This window comes from Vidua chalybeata, chromosome 1, assembly GCF_026979565.1.
Source record: "Vidua chalybeata isolate OUT-0048 chromosome 1, bVidCha1 merged haplotype, whole genome shotgun sequence".
Classification (NCBI taxonomy): Eukaryota; Metazoa; Chordata; class Aves; order Passeriformes; family Viduidae; genus Vidua; species Vidua chalybeata.
In genome coordinates this window covers 28,528,918-28,556,641 of record NC_071530.1, presented here as the reverse complement: position 1 = coordinate 28,556,641, position 27,724 = coordinate 28,528,918, and the positions used below count along the sequence as shown (strand labels likewise).

Here is a 27,724-nt window from a genome sequence, read left to right as displayed (position 1 = left end):
TGTTATGACAACCCAAAGAAGGGGAAAAATCCAAGCAAAACCTGAAAAACAAACCCTAAAACCTATCCAGTTACTTGGATGCTCCATTGATGGTATAGTTGGATATTAAAGCAATCATTACCCATTGCTTTCAAGATTTTTCAAGAATCTCTTCCTGCACTTAGAATTTTCACAGGCTTCATTGCTATCCAGATCATCTGTGACAAAACATGAAGAAAAAAATTCTAGAGTTTTAATTGAAAGAAAGCTCAAGTTCTGTCTAATCAGTCACAATGTGATGAATAAGTTTGTGCTAAAGGAAATACTCGGTATTTTCTAACTTTGGGTGATATCCATGCAATTCCAGTGAGACAAAGTATTCTAGATAGAGGAGCATCTTTGGCATCTCCTTTTGGTTGCAGCACCATGTATCATGAATTTTGTATTTACTCCAAACATTAGATTATTTATGCACATAGTTTATTTTCAGCTATTTTTAGTCTCTATTTCCCACTCATGTGATACTGTGCCTAGGATATAATACTTGGTCTACTCAAAACAGCAGCTTTTAGCACCATTGACTCTTCAATACAAAACTTTAAACTATTATGTGGTCTGTTTTCAGGTCATAAGATTTTCCCTAAATTTTTTAGTGTGATCCAGAATTTGTATTCTATCGTGTCTTTCCAAGATGAATCAAAAGCCTATGTTTCATCCTTGCTTTTCTTTATTACTGCTAGAGATGGACAAAAGGAGACTGGGGACAAAGATGACAGAATTATTATTAAATAGATTTGAGGTGTTTGTTGAAGTGCTTGGTGTTCTGTAATGACAAATTTGTAATGTAGTGCATGACACGGTTCTGTGGTCATAACATTAGAAATAATTCTGCAGTTATGGCCCTAATTTTCTGATTGTACTGTGGTCTTTGTTTTTCATGGATGGATTTAGTTGGTTTTGAGTGGCAGGAATCCATCTAAGCATCAAATATTTAATTTTTGATTGGCATTAAAAATGGTAACATCTTGTTAATGTAGTTATTGTGAGGGCTGAGTGGACCTTGAAGGCTATCTTACTAAAAGGATGGGATCAATGAGAATGTTAAGATTTTTTCCCTCACAGATTGTGTAATTTTTCAGGTTTTCTCACAAATATGTAAGATGCTATAAATATAACTGGCAATTAATATTAGTATTTTGCCCAAAGATGGTCTGGAGAAAAGATTCTGTATCTGATCAATGTGTACTACACTAATTCTCCCATATCTGGCATGCTACTCTGTTTCTAATACTCTGATTCTGCTGGCATGGTCTCATTTTAACAAAATCTTCAGTGAGCAAGGGTTTTATTTCAGAAAACTTAATCAGTATTAATTATTAATTGCATTTGTTTATGATTTAAGATACAAGGTAAAAAAGCAAAGATCTTGATACTACTGCTGTTAGACTTCTGTTTTCAATATGGAAGAAACTATATATAAGTGCTCCACCACTTTTTTCTTTTTTGTTTTTTCTTTTTACTTTAAGCCCCTTGTCCTATAACATTGTGAAGATTGCCTTTAAATTGTGCTAGATTAGGGCTTGAAAATGTTCACTAATTTAGTCTAAATCTTTAGTTGCATTTCATGATATAAAAATACCGTATGTTATCTGGAAAAGTAATTTGGAAAAGCTGTAAAACTTTAATTAAAATTTATTTTGGAGCCAGTGGGATACAGACTATTTATTAGATTTTTTTTTTTTTTTTTTGATGAGCCAAACCCTTCTACTTGAAATAATCTCATTGAGTCTTGAAAAAAAAGATTTGAAATAGAAAATTCCATCACTTAGCTTTTGTTGAGACAAAGGTCAAGCCCAAACCTTCCTTCCATCAGACAGAGTGAGCAGATAACTTAGTGTCAGTGGAGGTCTGCACAACTTTAAGACAATTAATCATAGTTAAGCACATTCATCTTGCTGCTTTCTAGCTAACCAGCATAATGATCAGGATTATTATTTCTAATTAGAGGAAGTAATAGATCATGTATAACCTTAGGATGAGTCTCATTAATTAACCTGCATCCTAAGGGATTTCAGTAGGTATTCCATCTCTGTCACAATGAGCACCATTGGTTTACACTTAGTTCACTGGAATAAACACCATGGGAATTGGCTAAATAACTAAAATTGATTAAAACAGTAGGTAAAAATTAAATATATGACAAACTTCACTGTATTCTGCAATTTGATGTATGTTTCAACGTGCAGCATTTTACTATGCCAGGTGATACTGAGTTGGTTTCATGCTTAGCTTAATAGCGCTGAATTTGTGGACTTTTCCATTATTTTTTTGTATGTATTGTATGTATCAAAATTTGATTCTGGTTTTCTGTGAAATCATGAATACAGTTGACACACTAGTGCTTAACATTTACTAGTAAAAGTACTTTTAGATGCCTGTAGGATTATATACATATATCTCTAGTATGCCTGTAAAACTCCTTAGCTATGATGTTTCTCAGGTTCTGCCTTAAATTACACTTTATGAAATCTTCAAGTTATGTTATTTCAGGAATTATGAATAAGGATTTCAAGCAAGACCTTTCAATGCATCATTTTGAAACACAGATGGTCCAAGATTCATCTCTGAAGTTGTTAGTGTATGACTTTGGAGATGACTTTGAACTCTTAACATACTTTCAAAAATTTTGGAATTGAAATAAAAGTGATGCTTCTAAATATGAATAGTCCAGCTTCGTGATTTAAAGACCTCTACTAGAGATCATCTGGTGTAATTTTTTTATGTTCAAGTCGTTGGAATAAAGGCAATGAAGACACACATCTCAGAGTATCTGAAAATACAGACTAACCATAGTACTTAGGATGAAGGTGTTACTTTGAAAAGCTAAATATTAATGTGAATGTTTAAAACTTTCCATACACAAAAGAATGTAAAAAAATAATGGCAGAAGTCATTGTTTCCTTCCTTCTCCTCAACATTATTTTCCTCAGACTTGCCTTTCTTCCTTATGGTTTCTCCTCTACCTTCTTAAATTTTTCAGCTTTCTCAGGTGTTTAAAGGAATTCCTTAATGTTATGGTTGCCATGTTTTAAAAAGTGTGTGATTTCATATTATATCAAATATTGCAGATATTCATTGTCATTATAAAAAAAAAATCTGCTAAGTTCAGTGTTCCAATATAGCTATAGTTGACCTTCATAGTATATAATATAGTGTCATTTCTCACTCCAAAATACAGTGTCTTTTAAGCTTTTTTCTTTCCCTTTGTTTTAAGGAAATTACTTAAATTAGCATTTAAAATTTTCTTCTCTATTCATGGATATATGTATATATGTGTATATATATATATATATATATGCACACACAAATACATATCTAGAGATAGGTTATGTGTGTATATAGCTCAGTATTTCAGTGGCGTTATTGGTTAAAATGGCAACACAGCTGTAAAACTGACAGCATTAAAAGAGAAGTCACTTGCAATTTCGGGCAAATTAATGAAGTGAGGATTATTGCAAATTATGGTATTGCTTCCAGCTGGATTACATAGCATAACATAGAGTTTGCATTAAGCTTTTTGTTTTCTGTCTACTATAGGAAAAAATGAATGCAACACACAGCATTAATGAGTGGCTGTGTTATTCCCTTCTTTTAGATCACTCCAGTTCCAGGCACTCATCCACTTTTAGTTTTTGTCAATCCTAAAAGTGGTGGGAAACAAGGAGAAAGGTAAGGGTTTTTCCTTTTTTTTTTTTTTTTTTCCCTCTCTTTCTTGATTCTGCTCTGTGAAAGGTTTAAAAATTAATTGTAAAAGTTTGTATATGTGGAAAAAATCCAAAATTTTATATTGCTATTCCTCACTGTTGAACATCCTATATTTCTGTACCTATAAATTCTCCAGTTAAAAACAAGAGTTAACTCTATAGAAAAGTTTTGTTTCAAATCAAAATAGTTATGTTTAGTGCATGGGTTTGTGTGATTTGTATGAAGATGTGACTTGCCATATCTTGTATTAGAACTTTAAAGTGCTAACAGTTTTCTTTTAATCTATGTAATGATTATACAGGCAGGCCAGTAGTTTAAATTAGAAGCACTATTCCATTTTCTAATGTATTATTTGGTTTTTAAAGACTTAGTAGTAGAGGCTCTCAAGCTTCTTCATAAGATTTCCTTCAAAGAAACCTTTTGATTTCTGTAGATAGGAAGCATTCTAAAAATCCAGTTGAATTATTAGAGTCCAATCACACGAAATTAAAGACATATTAATTTTACATATGTCAGTAATTACATTGATTTCAATTAAAATGTCTGAGTTTACTAGTCTAAGTGTTAACATATCAGAGGCCTGATAAAGTAGTAAGGAGCATTGTCCTCCTACTCAGGCAGGAATGCTAAATTAGTTGCCCCCTAAACCAACTTTGCAGAGCATGTTTCAGGATTCCAAATGCTAACGATGTGGTCATTTTTGATCATCCCATAAATCTCTAAATTTTTTAGCCTAGTTCACCATGTGAGTGCTGTAACTTCAAGTCTTGAAAAAGATTATGGTCTTTTGGCCAGGATCCAGCTGAAGGTGACACCTGTGGATACTGATGATATGGGTAACGAGAAGCAAAAAAGGAGGGATGCAGTGTGGTTCTAAAGCCTGGAACCAAGCAAGTAAACTACAGTGGGTCAGCTTTCCCTACCTCCTCCACCATGCCTCCCTTAGATCACATCTTCCTGTGCTCCTAAAAGTAAACTGTCAAGGAGGACTACTGCAGAGTAGTTGTTAGGGAAATTCTTAAAGCTAATGAGCATTAATCAAAACTGTATTTGAAGGCCTCTGAGAGAACTGGCTACCACTTGAGAGCTGATTATGTAATCCGTGGACTGGTATACCTAGGTATCAGCTAGGCATGTCAAAAGCAGTTAATGATCTAGAAGATTAATTCTAAGCAGTTTCAAGAACATGCCTTTGCAATTGGAACAAAACAGTGTGCGCCATCCTGAGTTTTCATGCTTCAGCCACAGTAGCATTGTGAGGCAGCCCTGGTCTACTGTGCAGTTAGGGGTCTTGTGGAAGGCAATCTGCACTACCATTCAGCTTGACTTTTTACAGTACCAATATGAAGTGAATAGATCAGAGATCCAGTCTGCAATTATGTAGGTGAGAGGCAGGTTAGAGAGCTGCACTTACACAGTTAGTTATAGCCTAGAAACAATTTAATGAAATGCTGTTTCACAGCTTTCAGTTCCTAGCTCATAATTGGTCTCAAGTGTTACTATTTGAATGGGCTTAATGCAGTAGGGATGTCATTTAATGTTAGATATTCTCCACGGTAAAAGCAAGTCTAAAATCTGATCCCCATCTAAAGCTCCTATTCCCCTTCATGTCTTAGAGTCTAACACTTCTCAGTTTATGTCAATAAAACTGTTACTAAGGCCAAACAGATCACAGGAATTACTTGAATTTTAAAAATGGATGCCCTATACACACTTCATTCACTAGCACCATTATCCACAAGTGTCATTACACAATGAAGTGTACAGCATGAGGGCAAGCACCAGCAGCTGAGTATAGTGAATTCTAAGAACCTCTTAAATTTGCTTTGATACCACATGCACAGAAAATGTCAAATTACATACTGTGTCAAGGTCGCACTCAGTATTTCTGTTTTAAGAGAAGCACATCAAAAGGTCAACTGCATAGTCATGTAAACATATCTCAGGTCATTCACCATTAGTAGATAATATCTCACAGTTAGATCTAAAGCCAGATTCAAAAAGGTTGAAAAAAGTCCACATACGGACTATTTGTTGAGAAGGGGTTTGCACTCCATTTATTGAGGTATTAATGTTTCATATCAATGCCAGTAGCAAAAATATTTAATAAGGATGCTAAGAGTGCATCTTAGTTTGAATATTCAATCTAAGTGATGAAAACATTCTCAGGAGAAATATTATTGAACTTCTTTCATTTTTCTGGGTTTTATCTGTCTGCTTTACAGCCAGTAACCAGAAAGAAATTCCCATATTTTCCCTACCTTCAAATTTTGTGGCAGTTACATCTTGTGGAAAGTAAAATCGCAGGACATCTCAAGACATAAATTACTTTGCAAAATGCACAATTGTGGTGATTCACAGATTTCTTCACAGTTGGAAGGGACCTACAAGGATCATCGAGTCCAACTTTTAAGTCAATGGCATTCAAGTCAGCTTTTTGATTACTGAAATTTTGTAGTCTGGTCAGGTGCTGAGAGGGTAGGACTAGAGGATACAGTGTAAAAAAAGTAAGACTTCCCCAGCTGTAAGGGAAAAAAGAAAGCAAAACAAACCCAAAACCTTGTAATTTTTGTAGAACAGAATTTCATTATCTTGATTCATTCAGATTAAGAAATCTTCTACTGAAAACTATGCCTCAGTCTTTACTTAGGATTCTCTGTATTTGAGAGGTCACAATAAACGAAGATAGGATTTCTAATTGACTTTCATTGAACATAGGAAGGTTACTGCAGATTGGCAAGACTCCCATGTTCCCATAGTTGCCCATACAAGATTGTATGCCTTACCATATGGTAACCCAGCCCATTTCATTGCCTTTATTCTTGGAGAGAGTTTATACATCCAACTGGAAACCAGTTGAATCAATGCACACCCCCAGAAATATACAGTCATTCCCTCTTGTATTTTCTATTTTTTTTTTCAAATCTCTCAAATGCAGAAGAAGAGAATTCGGGATCACTTAAAGGTGAAAGAAGTTTAGTTCCTTAGTTTTAGTTTTTGAATGTTCAGAGGTGTGGGGGGAAACAAATGGATATGTAGAAAAAGTGGATTCAGAACACAAAAATATATTCTCTACAACCGTATCTTATAGATACATTTTGAAACTTTCATTATGTTAGAAATTCAGTTTTTCAGAATATGTAGTGATAAATGTATTCTTCCTGTATAAGTTTCTGTTTTAAGGACCAATGCTATGACTTTCAGATACAATTGCAAAATAAAGAATTATGACAATAGCCCCATTATATTTTCTTCTCAACTGGGAGGTTAAGTATGGCCCATCATGTGACACTCAGGTGTATTTGCAGTTATTTGGACTTGAATTATTTTGTTTAATAGACAATACAGATGTTTATAATAGAATAAAAATATAAGTCAATGTTTATTTAGAAGAAAGTAGAAAAATAGAATTAAAGTTGATTAATTTAAGGCTTTCACATAGTAGAAATGGATTTTAACGACGCATGAGACTGAATAGGAGTTCATCAAACCCAGGCAAGTGAATTCCTCAGGCTGTATCACACCATAGCATGTTTTCAGTGGCTGTGCATGAAATGGGCACGTGCAGTTAATTTCATCCAAAAAAAATGCAGAACATCCATTTCATTCTAGGGCTATCTGTTTGGGATGTCTGCATTTATGATCAAACTAATCAAGGCAACAGTTTTCAATAATCTATGTATAAAATATATATATATATATATAGTACACCATTGACAAAATAGTTTCTTTAAACAGAAAGAATATCCAAGAAGCATGTAGTGCTTCTAAAGGCTGTTGTTAAGGGTAATGTCTCTCACATAAAGAGTCCTTCTAAATCATGCCGTTGTTTTGCCATACTCATTACTTTGATTTCCACTTCCCCATTTTCCAGTTTATTTGCCTGACCAGAGGATGAGTTTACACAATTGTTTCCTTGACAAATGTGCTGTTGGATGCACTGGAGATCAGCTTCCGTACACTCACGTTTCCTGCTGACTCCACGTTCAGTGTCTGTGCAATGTTGATGATATTTTTAACCTTTGCTGTTTTCAAATAACTTGGGTTCATAGTAGCTCTTCCCTCCTCCCCTCTGACTAATCTACTTTTCTGAGATTTCATTTAGCTTTGAGACAAAATGTAAAAGCAGTTTCAAATATTCTTTTTCAAATATTGTATGTCTGGAAGAGAAAATTAGCATTTCTTTCTTTTTAGAGAGGAGTCCTTGGCTTCTTCCTTGTCTGACATCAGGGCTAAATGAAGCCCATATTAACCACATCTTTAATAGCCCCTAGAGGACTGAAGATGCATCCCCAGTTGCGGCAAAAGGCATTGCCATGGCCAGCTTTTTCCACAGTGTAGTCAACTTTGTTGCCAGTTTTGAATTGCCAGCTAGTTTCTGGCCATTTATTTTCTCTCTCCTCCAGAAGACAGCTTTATCTAACTCAGCTCAAGGTGCACTCGAAAGTAGTTTCTTCAGCAGGCAAGCTGTTTAAAGATAATGCCAGCTCCTTTGGCCATTCCTGAGATAATTTTCTGCCTCCTCAGTTATTATAGCAGAGTGTTTTGAGGTTTATGTGAGATCATGGGCATGATTTAAATAAAAAGAAAAATGGCAGTGAAGAAACTTCTTTGTGGATTTCTGTTCTAAACTGAATCTTTTTAGTTTCCACATCACAGAATAGCCCCAAAAGTAGTTACAGAAGCACAGAAGCACAGCTGTTTATTGACAAGTGGTAATTTCATAAACTGGCTTCGTTCATGAAATTGCATTTCATCACAAAAATATCTTTTTGGGGCATTTGCCACCACACCACCTCATGGCCCTGTCAGCACAAATATCCAGTCACAAGGAAACCACATCCAGTGCCCTGTGGAAGCAGGGCAATCAGAGCCAAGTCAGTGGCACTGTTTGATACTGTAGATGTAAAACTGGAAGGTTGAGTTACTGTCCCTTTTCTTTGGCTCCCCCGTGTCACCCTGTTAGGTCTGTGTACAGCTTAGTGTGAGGGAAACATTTATAAACAGTTTCTAACTTTTTTTTTTTTTTTTGAGAATGTATGGATAGAAATGAGCTATCAATTTATGAATTTTACACAGACTAGAATGTATAAATGTGTTTAATAACTTGATGTGTCATTTGCAGTGAGTCATTATGGAGTGATTTAGCAGGTACTGATGTTCAACTGGTAGCCATGAATGGTATGCACTAAGTACAATTCAGTGTAATCTCTTCCTTATTGCAGTCAGACTTCTGGGTACTGATTAGAAAAACCAGGCCTCCTTTTTATTAAGAAGGCTTTTCTAGCATTTCACTGTTACCTGAGAACAGCACTGTGAGTGTAGGTAATGGCTAGTATGTTTTGTAGCACCAAACTTTAGGAAAATAACTCTTAAACCTTTGGGACTTCATAAAAATACTGTTCATGAACTTCTTATAGTCAGCTACACAAATGAAATTAGCATCACCTTTGACCAGATTAAATTCTACACATCTCTGAGAAGCAAATCACACATACTAACTAGAAAACACCTTTTACGTTTGTAAAATGGGAATATGTATATTGTGTTGTAAATCCATTGTCAGATGTCTAATTTAATCATCGTCACAGCCATCAACAATGACGTGTGCATACTTGTGAAATGAAACTAGTAATTTCATACTGACTTTTTCTGTCGGGAATAGCATCAGGAATATATTGTGTGAGTGTTCTTGAATAAAATGCCTGATGAAGCTGATATCACTAAATAATTGAGAAGTTAAGAAAATATTCCAGTTGGGCAATTTTACAGATAATTATGAATTTGTTTGTATTCAGTATTTTTACACACTTGCTCTCCAGCTACTTTGATAAATTATGCATTTCTATCAAGAAAAAAATATGAAAAAAAAATCCTGAATGTGCACATAGATTGTGTCTCGACAGTTTTATTGTGCTGTATTTGAAAATGTGGACATTTTAACCTAGAATTCAGGTCTTATTATGCTTCTATTTTATTTAAGAAATTATAAAGAAAAGAAGCAATATTTCAATGGAAAAAAATGAATGCTTTCTTAAAAACATTAAAATATTAATTAGCTTAAAGACAGAAGCATTAAAATTAAAACCAAGAAACAGGGGTTTATAATTTAAAATACTGTCATACATCCCAGGTGTATATTTATTTATTCTGAGCTCCAAGTCTTTTGTGTCCTTTCTTGGTTCTGTGTGAGAAAAGAATCACTACTGCATTCCAGTCAATTTAGGAAATTACATTTCTAATATTTGTAATGAAGAAACAAAATCTCTGTCATACTTTTAGGGCAAGTAAACTCAATTTTCTAAATTTACACTTTAGAAGAAATAATTGCTGAGGGTAGGACAGCAAATGGGGTCCCATGTGGGATAGGGCAATGCTTGTCACGCTGTAACAATAAATTGCTTCCTATTATTCAGATAATTTAAAAATAAGTGTAATTTAGTAAAACAATGCTTCAAATATTTTTCATTTTCTTCCTGTTCAAATGTAATCCTGAGGAAATGTAGTCGACCACAAGTTTTCTTTATCAGAATGTTTTCCAGTCTATGTGGACATTTTTGGTGGGTGGCAAAGCCAATTAGCTTTTGCAATTAATTATATTTGTAGTTCTGTGTTTGCAATAAATTTCAGGAAGAAATCTCTCCTTTGCCATGGAGTTACTTTAATACAAATCGATATGCTTTCTGAAATGCTTTTTTGATGCACCTTTTGTTGTGTAATTATAGCTTTTTAATCGCATTTTGTTTCTGTCTCTACACAGCATTTGAAATGTAAATATCTTGTAGTACTTCTGTCTCAACTTTGTACCCCACAATACACTCTGTGTCTGAAATATAATTGCTGTGTTCAAGTACTTGATTTTTTGTATAAATAACATTCTGCAGTTCAAATAATTGTACTGTGTTCTAACTTCTTTAATTATTTCATATGAAAGCTTTTTAAAAAAATTCCAAACATGTAAGTAAATATTTTCTCCTTGTCTCTTTTACCTCTTTAGAATTTATAGAAAATTTCAGTATCTTTTAAATCCTCGTCAAGTTTATAGTCTTTCTGGAAATGGACCAATGCCAGGGTAAGTCTACAGTTAATATTATTACCAGGAACTCATTTAATAAAGTACTGTATAATCAAATGAACAGACTGAAGTACATATAGCATGTTTGGAATGTATCAACACTATACTCCTCTGAATGGCTGCAGAGATGTATAGGTATTATTTGTTTACCTGTACAAGTAAAGTTATGTCTCATATGTTTTGCTGAAAACCATATATTATTCTATAAGAACTGTGGGATAAACTTAATTCTATTTGCAGCTTTAACTGCCATTTCAGCAAAATGAGTTCTTGGGGCTTACTTGTGTTGCAGATGTCAGCGGCCTCAAAGGCTGATCAGCAAGACATCCATTTATTTTACATATGTAAACACATATGTGCACATGCATGGGTGTCTGTAATGTATTGGTGGCTGCGCACTTCTTATCAGTTACATGATCTTGGAAATGTAGTGGTTGGAAAATGACTGGCCAGGCTAGTTTGTGGTGGCAGTGACTTGTAATGTGAACCAAAGTGCTCTCTGAACCAGCTGGCATTGCAGTCCCTTGCTAGTGAGCTTCCTCCCTGATTCTTCTTAATTTGCATTCGTGTGAAGACGGGAGAATTACAGTGTATCAAACACCAACCTTTGCCGCCTGATATTGTCTCCTTTTTAAGTAGCGGGTGCTTTGGTAGAGGAAAAGTAGAAAAGCACTAAATATCTGCTCTGTGTGTTACTTTGTATGTAGTGGGTTCTATTTGCTTTTTTTCACTGATACATGAAATTTTACATCAGTGAAAAGAGTTGCAGAAGGATATTAGGAGGCATATGTTCACTGATGTTAAGGTTACACTGTTGTTTGAATTCTTTTCTTTTAAATCTTTGTGTTTTTTATTTGTTTAGACCTTTCCATGTGTGTAACGTTGATGAAAGGGAAAAGCATGTTGGGCTCAATCCTTTTAGAAGTTGAGATATCATGCACTGCAGTATAGCTAATGTTAACCTGATGAATGGTGCAAAATCAGCCCAAAAATGGAGATAATGACATGCATTATTTCTTTCATGCATGTGTAATCATCTTCTATCTGAATGTACAGTTTTTATTACTCAAATGATGTTTGTTGATTTTATGCTATTCTTGACACATACAGAAAATGTAAGTACTCTTAGTTCAAATAATAAGCAGACTAGAAGAATTAACTAAGACAAAACTAGTAACTAATATTGTTTTACATACTGTATAATAGAAATGCCATACTAGAAATTGAGAGGATGATTTTTTAATAAACTGAAATATTTTTGTTCATAGTCACCTTATTTCTTCGAAATTAAAAAAAAATAAAATAAAAAAAAAAATTGGCTGCATTTCTGTCCATAAGTGACTTAGTTTTCGTGAGTCTTACTATGTGAAGGAAAATGCATTTTAAGGCAGAGGCACAAGAGGGCAGTGTTAAGTTCAAGCTGAAACCCTGCACCGAAGTAATTTAAACATTTGTCTTTTGAACCAGGACAGTGTTTTTCAGAAAATGTTTTCAATTTCACTTTCTATTAGAAATTGAAGTAGTTTCAGTTCAGAGTCACTTTGAAGAAAATTCTAATTAATTTTCAAACAGGCACTGCTTGTTTTGGTATATTTTTTATTCATTTCACTGAAATGAATAATCCTAAATTTCCAGTTTGTCTCCTGCCATCACTTCTTGCCCCTGGCAGTACTTTGTAGGCTGCATATAATTTGGCCCTTAAGTGAGAAGTTGAATAAACTTTGGTGCTTCACTTACCAGTACTTGTTTTCTGTGAGGACTGAGTTGCCTAATAAAACATGCCCATTCATCCATCTCTATAATGCCAGTTATACTGGATTGTCAATCCAAATTTTGTGTTTATTTAATGTTCTCATATTACATGTGAAATTTAGGTCAAAATGGAGCAGATTTGGGTACAGTATAGAAAATTTGGGTTCAGCAGAGAAAAGCAGAAGTGCATTTCTTCATCCCAGTAAGTTATTTAGTAGAAAGGGATAAACATAATGTATATTTATTTTAAAGCATTTATCATTACAGTAGTACATTTCAGTTGAGCCTATTTTGAGATGTGTTTTTTTTTCTTCCAGTTACTATTTACAGCCATGTTTACTCAACCTAGAGAATATCTGTAGTATTAGCTAAGAATTTGCATTTTTTTGTTATAGCCAACCTGTCTGCTTTAACACATAAGTTAATGTTTTAATTTTTGATGGTATTTTTCTCATGGGCTGCTGTCATCAAGAAAGAAGATAACATTCACAATTTTTGTAACTTGTGTTCCAACATCTGTGGCTGACATGAATTGATATTTCTAGTTAATTTTTGTCAAAAAATCTATGCATCCCCCTTTCAATGGGCAGAGAGGGGGAAAAGAGAACTAGGAGACTAAAAAAATTGTAAATCTTAGTGAGGCTAAAACTGCTGGTTTGGGTTTTTTTTTTAATGGTCAGCAGTTCAATTGCTACGTCTATTGTTCTACCTCTTTAGTGAGATTACCATGTTCTTACAGAGAAATGTGTTGGAAAAAAGGACTTCAAAATAACAACAACAACAACAAAACAAAACCAAACCAACAAAACCAAAAACAAAAACAAAAAACCAACCAAACAAAAAAACCCCCAAACCTAAACACAACTCCCTGAAACCACAAAAAAGCCTCACCTTTTTAGTACAATTTATTCTGTGTTTTTCTATATCTATGCTGGCATCTAGCAGGACAACAGAAAAATATTTTGAGAAGATGACAATGAATTTTAGTATCACAACCTCAATGTACAGTTACTGAAGTGCATTGTTGCCTACTTTTTATAATAGATGGGATGGTACATGGGGAAGTGCAAGAACAGCAGCAATGACATTTCTTGCAGCTTCTTTGCCTGCCTGAGCTAGGGATTTTGGAGCAGTTTATGTTAAGACATGTGATGTACACAGTCTATAAAAAGATGTACATGATGCAAATAAACCTCATGGCAGCGACTTCTGCACTGATTCCTTTCCAGCAATGGAGACCTGCTGAGAGGCCTGAAAATCAAGAATCTCTAAGCCAAAGTGCAACAGTACACTTTAAACATGGGTATAATAATTAATGGTTTAGACATTCTTTAATTGGCAGTAGAGGGATACAAGTGAGCTGTAAAAAAAAAACCTTGTCAGCTCTGCAGCTGAACACAGGCATAAAAGGTACTCCACAGTTACAGACTGCCACAGTTAACACAGTGACGAGAAAATTGCTGGGCTGATGCATTGTGTAATTTGTGCCTGGCACCTGTGTTTTTTGCCATGAAAGGAGTTTCCCTGTTTGGTTGTTATATCTCTATAGGAGTCTTCTTCTTCTGACAACAACTGTTATTGTGGATTTAATGATCTTGAAGAATCTGAAATTCAGTTATTGTTCACCTCACAGAGAGGTAAATAATAGCAGGATGAATAGCAGTCGAGCCACAGAGCTGCAGGACTCTGTAGAGAGGTCAGCGTTTCACAAAGTCTTTGTCCCTCTGAAAAGGCCTCTGTTCCCTAAAGTTCTATTATTTAAAATGTCTAATTTATGGTATTTTTATACTCTATTATAGAAATTATATCCACAAAAGTTGTATTTCTTTGTATCTTCCATAAGCATTTAATTTGGAGAGCATCTATTTTTTAAATTCTAGCTACAAGTTTGCTTCAACAGGCCTTTCTAAATCTTAAAATCTACCCACTTAAAAGATGCCCAGGACAGCAAAGCTGAACCCCTGCAACGTACATTGTAATTCAGTTGGGAATCTATAGCATCTGGGCTTTTTTACCTTCACAAAGCAATAGGTCTGTTTTGAAAATTACACTATTTTCCTTCATTATTTTAATTGATTGCTAGAGCATTTCTTTCTATTGAACATTTGGAATACCCAGAGTATTTTAGGAAGGTGTATACACCAAGAATATTTTTAGAAGATAATAACTGCATAGTTGTTTTCTTCTGAACAAAATTTTGGATCTGGTCCATGTTTTCTTCAAAGAATTACATTTTTGCCAAAGAATGCCAAAGCCAGCAATGGTGGGTTGGTTGTACTCTAGTGATAAAAATTATTCTTGTACACTACAAACCAGTAGTACTTAGAATTCATCAAGTCTTCATATATGAGACTTAAATCCTGAATTTAGAGATGTATTTTAAGCAGCTGTTTAAAAGTATTATTGCTTGACATCTTTTGCTATGATATCTGTGGTGTTGGCATCTGAAACCTATGCTGAGATCCACTACTGGGTTATTCTTTTGGACTATAGGCAGTGTTAAATTTTGCTTCCACTGTGAGAGAAGAGTGCTGAATGATTTCATGTATTGCTGTTATGCCACCTTGTGTGGCTGAGTACCTGAAGTTCTGCATAGTGCACTGCTCTTGGGTTTAAGAGCAAAAGTCATGCGTACGTAACTAAATGGAAAATACTGCAATTTATGTTTTCATTACTGTGAGTAAAACTTCAGTTTTGCTCTAATAAATTAGGTTAGATTATAATAAATATTTTTGATATTTCTCTAAACAGTTCTATAAGAATGTGTTTCTGTTTGCTGCCTGTCCATAAATCAATTAACTGCATGATTCAAAATCAAATATTTGTGAGCTCTAGCATTGCTATTTTATTCATAAATAGATCCCCTGAACTCCTATGGATTTGATGATGTGATTATGAAAAAATGAATTAGAGTAACATAGGTGGCTGAAAAAGTTGCCCTCTTTCAGGTGGAAATTACTCATTTATCGGCAGAAACTCAATAAGTGCCTTTGAATCCTTGTTTCTGGCAAAATAAAATTAGCCTGGTGTGGATAATTTTCAGTGTTTCAAATTTTTTTCAAGAAAATAGGATAAATTTTTCTATTCTGTTTTTTTTAACTTAGGCTGACATTGCACAAAATCTTTCCAATGATTTTAATTTTTGTTTTAGTTTCACTTTAAACCACTTTTCCTAAGTTCTTCTCCAGCAGATTGTTCTAAAATTCTTTTCAATCCATGTGAAAAATGGTAGATAAAAAGTAACAGGTGATATTAAACCACTAAATGAGAACAATTTTCTTGGTAAGCAATACTGACGTTCTCCCTAAAGGTCTCTAAAGAAAAGTGTCAAATTATTTCTTTACAATTGTAACACTTACTGAGTATGAATGAAACTTTATAAAACAGAAAACTGTGTTCCCTTCCCAACTCCTAATGTAGGCTGCACATTCTAATTCAATGAATAAGATTTATTTACATATATAATTATATAACTATATTTAATTTTATAAATTAATTTGATTTTATAAATATTTATATCTGCTATAGTATATTTATATACACTGCATTTATATATGCAAATATACACTGTAACATGCATTATTTTTATGTATTTTGTGTGTTAGATTGTTATGAAATATATCTATAAACTTTATATTTAAATTTATAAAAAGAAAAGGTTATGTGAATTTTGTGCTATACTTTACTTGGAAAATTCACTGTCTGTGAATATAAAAAGCCCCTGGGGAAATACAAATGCAGCTTATTGAAAATGTTTTTGACAATATGGTTTCACCAGATTTTTCAATCCCCCACTTTTTTTAAGTTATACTTTTTTGATGAAGCTTAATTATAGAGTAAAACAAAAAGGATCTTTGAGATAACTATGGTGAAGAAGCTTGTTTATAAAGAGAGACAGAGGTTTAAGTCTATATTCTCCCGGTGTGGAGTAATGCTAAAATCAACCCTGTGCTTTTGGTGTTGTTTTGGTTCATTGATTCTTTCCAGAATTTGTGCTTTTGGTGTTGTTTTGGTTCATTGATTCTTTCCAGAATTTCGTTTCCATGATATAGAAATGCTTAAATACTTAGAAGTCGTATAGCCCTGCCGTCACCTCTGGGCTATAATTTGACTTCAAATTAAGCTGAAATACTCTCAGTATAGGAAGCAATGTAATTACACCTGGTGACTCTGCCAACCCAATACATTGGCTGGCAGTGGGAATACTGCTGGCAGAAGGTGTTTGTCCCTGTGCCAGGCTGTGAGAAGGGATGGACATGCAGACCTCTGGGCCAGGGCACATCTCGGTGCCTGCCCTTGCAGTGCTGGGAGGAGACTTCCAGCAGAGGATCTTTTTAAATGTGTTTCCCACATGTACCCAGTTAGATTTAGCACATGACGTTTTGGGTCACAGGAGATCCTACAGCAATTCTGCAGATGTGTGAATTAGAACAAAAAAGGGGTGAGAAGGGCAAGGCAGCCTTTAATACAGGGCAAGTAGGAATCCTTCAGGCATTATATTTGCACTTGAAATTGCTTAAGAGCTCTTCTGAGCAAAGAAAATTACAGGGGGTGAGACGTGATTGGCTTAATTCTATGCAACTTGGCTTAAATTGAAATTCTGGTCAAAAACCAATAGAACAAGAAGTTGTCCTGTCTATTATTCTACATATTACATAACTTTTTTGGTCATTGTGTTTTTCATTTCCTTCTCCCATTCTTGCTTTTTTACTCTGTAATTTTTCATGTGTTCTTGATTTTATCAAGAGTCCAAAAGAATTATGAAACTTCCTAAGGGCAGAAACTACATTCTCCCTGCAGCATTATGATTTTGTATGAGAAACAGTTGGAATTAAACACTTGCAAGCTATTGTCTATATTTATTTGTATTCAGGAATTTGTTTAAAATACATTAGTTGTGCATTTATTAGAAGATTGCAAACTGGATATCAGTTCTGGTGACTAGAATATAGAATATCCATTAAGATATCTGTAACACTAATGAATACAATATATGTGAATGAACATACATAGTAATACTACAAAATTACTGGAACTTTTTTGTCTAGTGACAGTTTATGTGTAAGGACTGATTTCAGCATGTGCCAAAAGCTATCCTGAACTGATGCTTTCAAATTAAAGTATTGAACCCTAGCGTTGTTTTAATATATCCTCACTTTCCAGCATTATGCAACATTGTTATAGAAGGAAGTGGATCAGGAGGTGGTGGTACTCACTTGATGGATATGGAAGCAGGAATAGCCAGGCAATTATTGCCAAAGATATTTTACTTTTAAAATATGGTTTTCAGGATGATGGAATGAGGGCCTTCAATCTGTTGCTTTCTCATTTTGTGTTGAACCATGAGGCAAAGTTGTTTTTAGCAATCACTGAATGTTCAGCTTAACATGCACCAGTGTTCTACCAGAAGTATGAAGTTTTCATATAGCTTTATAGAAAGAACTTCACAAATAAATGTTATGGCTAATACATATAGACAACTTAGACTTTTCTGTCTTAAGAGACTACCTATCCATTTATGACTAAGTGAACAGAGAATATTTCTGACAATAGTTTCAAACAAGATTTGAAGTCAGACAAAGATTGGACGAACCGTCAGGTCCAAACTTTTTCTAGTGTTAGTGTGCCATATTAACCCTTGAATCATTAATTTTCTTTGAACTTTTTCAGATAATTCTGATAATAAGTAATAATAACAACGTTGGGTTTTATCTGTCTAGTAATGAATACATAAGCAGAAGTGATTTTTATTTTTAGTGATCTTTTTCTGTTAAATAAAATGTCTTAAGCCATAACATGTTTACATAATGCACAATTATATTGATCATAATTAGGTATCTTCATTTACTCTTTTTAGGTTAAATTTTTTCCGAGATGTTGCTGAGTTCAGAGTACTAGCATGTGGTGGAGATGGAACAGTAGGCTGGATTTTGGATTGCATAGGTAATCTATAGCCTTTACACAGTTTTGCTTGCCTCATGGTTTTCATTTTAATGGTCTTCCTTGTATACCAATGCATGGATACAGCTATTTCAAACAACAGCTTGTTTATTTAAATTTTTGAAATGTGTTAGTTTGGGACATAATTATTTTTAAGGGTACTCAATTGCAAAAGTTATTTAAAATCTCTAGACAAGTTCTGGATTTCCTGAGAGCAAGAAATCGGAATTGATCTATTTTAATTTCAGTTTAAAATCTGTTCCCCAACTGAATCAAATCTAACTTAAAACTAATTTTAAGAAAATTTAATTTAGCACACTTGCATTTTAGTTAACAAATTTTTGTTTATACTATATTATCCCAAAATGAAGATCATGTATTAAGAGGTAATTAAATTTTGGAGTTCTTTCAGTCAGCTGTCTGCAAAGTCCTCTGTAAAAATCATAAGGAAGGCCCACAAGTCAAGTTATTACAGACTTAAAATACTTAATCTTCTCAAAGGTTATTAAGGAGAGAGTCTTCCACATCACATGATCATTTATTTGGCGTTAGGCTACGGAGAAAAATAGTGGGCATGAGTTATAGTGGAAATTAGAAAGTGGATCAAGAGAGGTCAAAAGACTTTAGTTTTATCTAAAGTGTTTAAAACTTGGTAGGGGACCAGAAAACCTTTAAAAGTTCACTGAAAAGTAAACTTAATGTCATGGAGGAATAATAGCAAAGGAATAGTTCTAATTTTGGTTGGAAAAAAGTCTTGCAAATGCAAGCTACTGCAAGTAACTCACAAATGGCTTTCAGAGTCACAAATTAATGTATATAAACATCAAATGATTGCCTAAACTTGGAAGAAACAAAGTTTTGCAGCTGTTAATTGTGTCATCACCTTTTTCATGAGCTCTAAAATGTCATGCTGTTATTTTCTCTTTCAGTAACATACTGAGTTATGCAGTATTTTTTGTGGTATAGAACTAAGAAATTACTTGGAGGATCCAGGAACCATCTTTTTTCATAGGTGCAGAAAATATATTTTCATTGCTGCCTTTTAGGGAGCGAAAGCACTTTAGCATATAAAGTGTAAGGGTGCACCTGTTTCTAAACTTTCTAATTTGGTCTTCCATGATTTCCTGATATACAAAGAGCCTTAGCCGAGAGCACAGCAAGAAAAAAGAAAGTTAAAGAAAGAAAAGAAAGAAAAAATAAACAAAAGGAAAAAATAATTATAATCAGTTTGAAACTTCAAAGCTTTTTAAAAATTACTCTGTTAAATATTACATTCTTCGAAAGATTTCCATTAAACTGGTTTAAATCTTCCTAAAATATTGATAAATATTGATTTCCCTGCTACATCCATTGCATAGATAAACTCCTGCTGATTATTGCTGATAATTGCACATAATTCTATAAACAAAATAACTGATTAGTTAAGTATCACATTTAAACTAGACATGCTATTCATTCACATTAAATGGGAAATTTGACAAATTACATGTTTGAAATATATGTTCCAGCTTTCAGAAAGGCTGTGTTTCTTGACAAGGGTTTTCTCATTGGATTTTTGAAAGATCCTTGGGCTTACAATGTTAGAAAAATACCAGTAAAGACTGAAAAAATTCTATAAATTCATTCATTTCAAAATATTGTTTAATAAATACAAAATTGCTACTTAAAGACTTGATCAGACAGGTCAGTGCTCCCTTTGGAGGTTTAATTCCTGATGAGCAAACCCATCTAAGGTCTTGTGTTAGTTCCAATGACTTCTTGGTAGTGGTGCTCAGGTGTAGATACAAATCTAGGTGAATACACAGTTTAAAACAAATTTGGTCACCCAGGTGAAAAAGTAGAAGGATCGCCTCATTATTCTTGCCCTTAACTATTACTCTTCTGTATTCACAGCTGGGAAAGGCAGAGCTGAGAACTAGAGCAAGAACAACATATACATTCTTGGAAAGATCTGGAGTATCATTGTTTACGAGTGTTTATCATATCTATGATTTACGGAGTCCTAATGATGACAAAGGAGTCAATTAGGATTACAAAATCCTTATGATAATAAATGAGTAAATTAGGATTAGGGATTGAATATCCAGTGGAGAAGGGACTACAAAATGGACTGACTTGATGAAATGCTCATTCTGGAGCAGGCAGCATAATTTCATATAAAAAGCAAGTCTTTCACTGGAACAAAACCTAACACAGTTATATAATACCATGCAATTAGATTTTTTTTTTGTGTTCCTTAGTTGTGTTTTTCTCCTTTATTCACAGAGAAAGCGAACTTGATTAAGCATCCTCCTGTTGCTATCCTGCCTCTTGGGACTGGCAATGATTTAGCAAGGTGTCTGAGATGGGGAGGAGGTAAACACAAATCAAAATGCAATTTATTATTGAATTAAAATTAAAAAAAAAAAACTTACATCAACATCTACATTTGGATTTGTTTTCGTAAAGAGCCAGTATCACCTTCTGTATTTTTTGAATGATCTGTTTGTAATTGCTGCATACATATGTAAGATATTAAAGGTTGCAATCACACTTCATACCTTGTTTGTAGCTTCTGCTGACACCACAGAAGTTCCAACGTGTAATGAGAATAGTGTATAGTTGTTTGGTTGGCTTTTTAACATCTGTGTTGCAGTTATTGCTTTGATCAATACCTTGTAAAGGGAGCAGTCTTAAATGGGTTTTAATTGGGACTGTTCTGAAAGGGTTACTGAAAACACCTAATAATGGGTTAGGAGTAGTTTAATCTTTTTAAATTTTTAAAAATATTAAATGAAAAGCATGTCTTAGCCTTGGACTAGTTCCTTTGATCCACTCCCTTTCTGTTTTCCTGCAGAGGATTCCAGACAATGTGCTGTGGTACTATTTATCAGAAAATGAGAAGGCAAAGAATGCTGAAAGAATAATATTTAGAAATCTAAGCTTTAATAATCTTTGCATCCTTTCCTGGATGTATGGCGACTTACTCTCAGCTCTTCCAAAAAATCTGTATTACAGGATAACTTGAAGGAGACACAAGGAAGAAAATTTTAGGCAAGATTCAGTCTGTGGTGAAAGCACCTCACTTTATGGGCTCATAGCCAGGTCTATTTCAGGTCTTGGTTGTTTCAGTTGAGATGTTTTGTGTTTGGAACTTGGTTGTTTTATTTGGAACTTCTCAGCCTTTGCAGATATCTTTCTTCTTCTGTCTCATCAGTTTCCTTTCCAAATGTCTGCCTTGTTGCCAGATAGTTTTTAGCAAATTCTCAGTAGTTTTCATGCTATAGCACTTCATTAACCATAATGTTCTGTCAAATCATTTGAGAACCTCCTTTATTTTCTCTGTCACAACTGCTGATTGTTTACATTCTTGTAGTCTTAGGGGGAAAAAGGAAAACAAGTGAGACAAAACCTATTCAAATCAGCCTTGCTTAACTTTCTGAATTGTTCATAGAGCCATAGAATAGGTGAAAGGTGATAGGAAGTCACTTGTCCAATCTGCTGTTCTAAGCAGGGTCAACCGTGAAAACACTTAATTACGTTAGCTGGGACCTGCCTTCACTTTTATTTTGGTTCTGTAACTTAAGTGATTCCATCTGGACTAAAGTAGAAAAAAACATAGGTAAATATTCTGTGTTTCATCATTCTTTGCCAAGTTGCTTTCTGATAAACAATACCATAATACAGATTTTCTGGAACTTCCATAGATGGGAGAAGAGACAGGGATTCCAGAAACTAAATTGCTGGTGAATGATCTCAAGGATGCAGAGAAATGGAATTGTGTATGCTGCTGTCATGTGGTGGTTGGCAGTAACTAGTAAAAGTGTGCCAGGCAGCCATAAACAAATACATCAGCAATGGGTTCTGAGCAAGGAGGCTTTGAGTGGCTTGCCCTGCTAAAGCTTTTAATAACACCAGCAGTACATACGGCTTGAATAGGAAATATTGTTTTTTCTGCTTTGAAGAAGGATTGAATCCCCAGATCTTAGCTATCTATTACAAAGTTATTTGTTTTGAATAACATTCAGGCTTGACAATGTCGCTAAGTAAAACCCCCACAGTTTTTCTTCATGCACATGTGTGTGTGTTGTATATACTCATGATTGTATAAACAAGTTTTTACTCAGTTTAGGGAATTACATGTGAGTGCTGATTTGCAACTAAGAGTAAATTCTCTCTACAAAGCAGGATGAGGCTCATGAAGAAGTTGTTGAGATAATCAAAAATGTTACTTTTGCTGACAAAGCTGTCAAATATGGATTTGAAATTTTGGATTTGTTATGCTAAACCACATTGAAACAATCAATGAAAATTAGTAGATAGTTGTTAACCTTTCAGTGTCTTGTCAGGCAAAACAGCAATATGTTTCTTTTCCATAAATTTTGAAATCAAAGGAATTTGAATATTAAGATTAATTTCTCATCAAGAACATTTTGTGAAGTACAACCTTAGCTTTATGGATCATTTGGAAAGTTCAAGAGATTCGCAAATTTTGAAGATCTAATTATTTTCTTCATCACAAATTTGATGTCTACTGAAATCTATAGAATTATTCTAAATTTACATTCTTAATTAGCTTTTGATTGATGCTTTTTTGATGACAGGTGCTGGAAAATAGTCAATACTTCAAGCATAATCCTTCTTTTAAGATCTTATATGCATTGCTTTTATTTTTCCAGTCATAGAGTCATAGAATATTTTGGATTGGAAGGGATCTTTAAAGGTTAATTAATTAGTCCAACCCTCCCTGCAATGAGCAGGGGCATCTTCAATTAGATCAGGTTGCTCAGAGTCCTGTTCAACCATCTAGAAAGAGACAAAAATGTAATGAAACTTTATTATGCTTGATTAAATAACTGGTTTTATGTTTTGCTAGGTTATGAAGGTGAGAATTTGATGAAGATCTTAAAAGACATTGAGAATAGCTCAGAGATTTTACTGGACAGGTGGAAATTCGAAGTAATACCCAATGATAAAGATGAGAAAGGAGATCCAGTGCCTTACAACATCATCAATAACTACTTTTCTATTGGCGTGGTAAGACTTATGCTTATCCTTAAGTGATTTTCTTTTTCTGTTTTGAATAAATATTTGCATCACATGCCTTCAAATGAAGAACTGTTGGCTAGAGATCATTTATAATGTTGTTTTGCTAGTGAAATGAATACATAGATGACTGACAGCAATTTGCATAAATTTATTTCCTCACATTCAAACATGAATTATTTTTCAGGACCTTCTACCTTCCTATTTATAAAGAAGATATTTGTGTTGTTCTTAATGGTTTATGAGCAGCTATAATACTAAATTTATATTGTCATTTTGAAGGTCCTATAAAAATATAAAGGAAAAACAAATCACTTAATAAGAACTCTTTAGTAATGTCTTCCATTAGTATTCACATAGTCAAAACTGTTTAAATGAACTCTTACGTTCTTTATTTCTTCAGGGCAGTTTTAAATAACAAAACAATAATACAAAAAAGAAAGCCCCACATGTATCTTCTTGATTCTGCCTTGTAGGGAAGTGAAGTTCACTTCAAATTCACAGTTTGAATGAATTAGAAGGAAAGGGTTTCAAGCAGCTCTTCATGTCTGAGGAACTGCATCTCTGGTTTGTGCTTCTCTGTGGTTTTCTAAGTAGTATCTGTACTTCTTAATATTAGCAGAATTTCTTTATTCATATTTGATTTGTGATTTGTTGTTAATTTCTGATACTATTTTGAAGAGTCATTACTTCATACCTCATTTGGGTTTTTCCTGATTCTTCCTGCCTACATGCAGAAACCTACACTTGATTGAATTACACTCTCTTTTAATTTTTACTCTTTTTCTAAGGCACTGTGAAAACTAATGGTGACCTACAACATATTGCACATTGCATCATAGATTCTTGCCAAATAATAAACACAGTCTCTAATCCAATATGAATGGAACTTGCTGTGTGAACTTTGTAATGGGATGGCAGAAACTGTGCTTAATAACAAACAACCTAACTGTATGTTTAGAAAGGACGGGAAAGTAAAACTGTATAAAATTGTGCTTGACTCTTGATGTTTTAGGACCATAATTCAGGTTGGAAGGGATTGCAGGAAGTCATTAGTTATAAACAGGGTCAGCTGTGAGAGCAGATCACATTGCTGTGATCCAAATCCATTTAGATTTTAAAAGCCCCCAAGGATGGCACAACCTCTTCTGGCCACCTGATGTGATGCTTGACTATTCTTACGATGAAAATGATTTTTTGGGTTTTTTTTTCTACGTCCTGTCTGAATCTCTCATTTCAACATAAATTATCTATCTCCCATCCTCTTGTCATATGTGCTGCTGTGAAGAGTCTGACTTTATCCTCTTGATACCTCCTCATAGGTAGTTGCATTCTGCTATTAGACCTCTCTGGAGCTACCCTCTTACCTATTAATCACCTTATCTAGTCAGTCTTTTTTTCCCTCCAGCAATCAAGACCATAATATCCCAAGCTAGATATAAGAATGCTGGGGTAGTCAGTGTTCAAAACTTTGCTGAAGTTCAGCATGGTATCCCTTGCTCTCTCCTCATCTACAAATCCAGTTGTTTTATCATAGGTATCAATCAGAAAGTAATTTACCCCTTGGAAGGAAAATGATACAATAAGTTGAAAGGAATGCTGGAGACAGTAGCATGTGTATGTGAAAGGTTTGATTAGTATGTTCAGGCCAAACAAGCCTTTTTTTTCTCTGGTAATCTCAAAGCTCTGATATGTACATAAGTGCTGTATTATGTCTAAGTACAGAGAAAAAGGTAAGAAACAGAGATGTATGAGTAACCAGCTGTGAATGAATGTGGGTAATGTTCAACCTGATGGAAACACAAAGCATGGAAGGACCATAAAAAGCGGATGCCAAGCCATGTGTCAGTTTCAAAGCAGGAGCTAGAAAACATCTAAGAGCAATGTAGAATAAGATAAAGATTTTTCAATTGCTCACATCCATCATTCTGTCAGGATGGCAAGATACCAGAAAAGAAGTTCCATCTGCTTCTTAATAATACTAGAGTCGCTGATACAAGCTAAATATACAAGAAAACGTGCATTAAAGTAGTCAAATCATATTTGCTTTAAAAAACAAAGATACCACTGCCCCAAGGAAAACCAAACAAAAAAAAAAACTCTTCAGAAATATAGTAGGGTCATCTGAAAATGAAAGCTTGTCTTGGAAAGTCACAGATTTGGGGAGCTGGACAAACAGAGCTGGTAGTATTAGAGGACAAATGAGGAGGCATGACAGAGATGGGAAACATCAGGCCAATGTCTGACAGTGACAAGTTCAATTATTGATGTACTTTAGAGAAAATAAAAGTTATTTTCCCCATAATCTACCCAACCAGATTTAATAGTCATACATTCATGCACTAGGTTGATATTATCCCAGTGATCATCAAAGACAGAGTTCAGTAATGTCAGTATTCTTTTGTTGTCACAGACTGTATTCTTGGGCTTGCAATGCATTTCTGCAGTTGCTCCAGTACTGGAATTTCAGACTTGTCACTTCATTTAGCCAACTTGCTGTTGTTATAATCAGAGGGACTGTGTGTGTGGACAGAGTATTTCATTGGACATACTATTTGTCATGGCTAATCATTCCCTATGGATAAAACAGTTTAACTTTTGCTGCTTTCTTTAAGCATGCAGCTGGCGTACAATTAATGGTGGCTCAACATTTATATGTGGACAGGTGCTTCAGATAAGCCTGTGTTTGTAACACTCCTGGTTTATTTTATCCTAGCTATTTTTTTGTATCTGTATCTCAAGCCTATAAAAAAAAAAAAAAAACCAAAACCAAAAAACCAGAAAGCCAACACTTCCCTAATCTAATGCTGTCTTAGAACAGGGAAGTGTTGCAGCTTGGCAGGGTGATAGAAATGCTGCAGTCTTCTTTGAAATGTCTCCTTCAGAAGCCACTCAGAGTAAGGCCACAAGAACAGCCATTTCAAGTCCATAGGGAAGTATTTTCACAAAAGCAGTAATAATTCTTCAGTTCAATGCTTGAAATTACCCCCACAAAAAAAAAAACCAAAAACAAAAATAAAAAAAATCTCAAAACACCCAAGTGAACAAAATAATCCTCAGACTAAATTGCCGTATACTCATGACTCTATGCATTACTCAAAGAAAAAGAGGAAGAAAGTGGATAATGATACGCTAAAAAATAACCCTATCTTGGCAAACAATTGTTCTGAAGTCTACTCTCAGATCGTGCCAGGATTGAGCCATTTTCTTCAGTGATGCAATCAAAGTAAAGCATAAATACACATTGTTAATTATGAAATGGATGGGCCTATATTCTATTCACAATAAATATACTCAATTCAAGTATACACAAAACTAGATATACATGGACAATGGTGAAATAATCATGTGCTGATTGAGACCTGAGCAGCAGCCATGGGAGATGAGTGACATACAATGAGGCAAACTCTCACATAAAACCAAAACAGGAAAACAACTTGAGAACATTATTACCTTGAGAAGGACTCCCATGTGCACTGTTAGGAAACTCTATAATGGCATGGCCAGAAACTTTACATAGTGCTAAGGTGTGAAGAAAGAGTTCTTTTAAACTTAGGGATAAGTAGCTTAGTTGTCAAACAATATTGTGTTGTTGATACTAGTCACTGAAAAGGGAGTGACTGTCAAGGCTGTTTATCTTTTATTGAGAAGTTTGTAAAGAATGTCAAATATGTAGGGAAGCTATATTGCTTATTTTTAGTGCTTCTCAAATGATTGTCTCAAAGTGAGACAAAATGGGTGTTTTGATAATGGAAGAAATGCCTCATTAAATGTTCCATTTTGATTAAACATTAGAAGCCTTGGCTTCCACTAAATGCTTTGTTGAAAAGAGCACATGGAAGAGGGAAGAAGACATCTTGTATACTTAGGGGTAGGAATGTGTGAGAAAGCACAATATCTCTCCTTTCTGTGTTTTCTCTTCCAAGTGGGTATTCAAGAGAAATTAAATAATGCAAAATCTATAGTGGAGTTCTTTTAAAAAAACATCTCATTACTATTTGATATCTCACAATTAATAATTCTTATTCTTAAAGACAGATGAGTTTTTCAGAGGCTCCTCCTAAACTGGAGCAAATAGCTGTAGGCTGAACCAAAGGCATAGTTGTAGTCACTTGAGAACCAGCATTGCTGGACCCTGATTTTTTACATTTTTATGTAAACTACTTGAAAATATTAAATAAAAAACAT

At 34.3% G+C, this 27,724-nt stretch overlaps 1 protein-coding gene across 2 annotated transcripts in view; it reads left to right on the top strand.

Moving 5' to 3' along the window:
- Window positions 1-27,724, top strand: part of DGKB (diacylglycerol kinase beta) — a 337,113-nt gene that overhangs the window by 119,648 nt on the left and 189,741 nt on the right. For both annotated transcript variants that reach the window (XM_053956128.1, XM_053956122.1), the window contains 5 exons: window positions 3,635-3,708; window positions 10,742-10,816; window positions 18,429-18,514; window positions 20,777-20,866; window positions 23,367-23,527. In XM_053956128.1, the coding sequence (XP_053812103.1) occupies window positions 3,635-3,708; window positions 10,742-10,816; window positions 18,429-18,514; window positions 20,777-20,866; window positions 23,367-23,527 (486 nt within the window). The remainder of the gene's footprint in view (window positions 1-3,634; window positions 3,709-10,741; window positions 10,817-18,428; window positions 18,515-20,776; window positions 20,867-23,366; window positions 23,528-27,724) is intronic.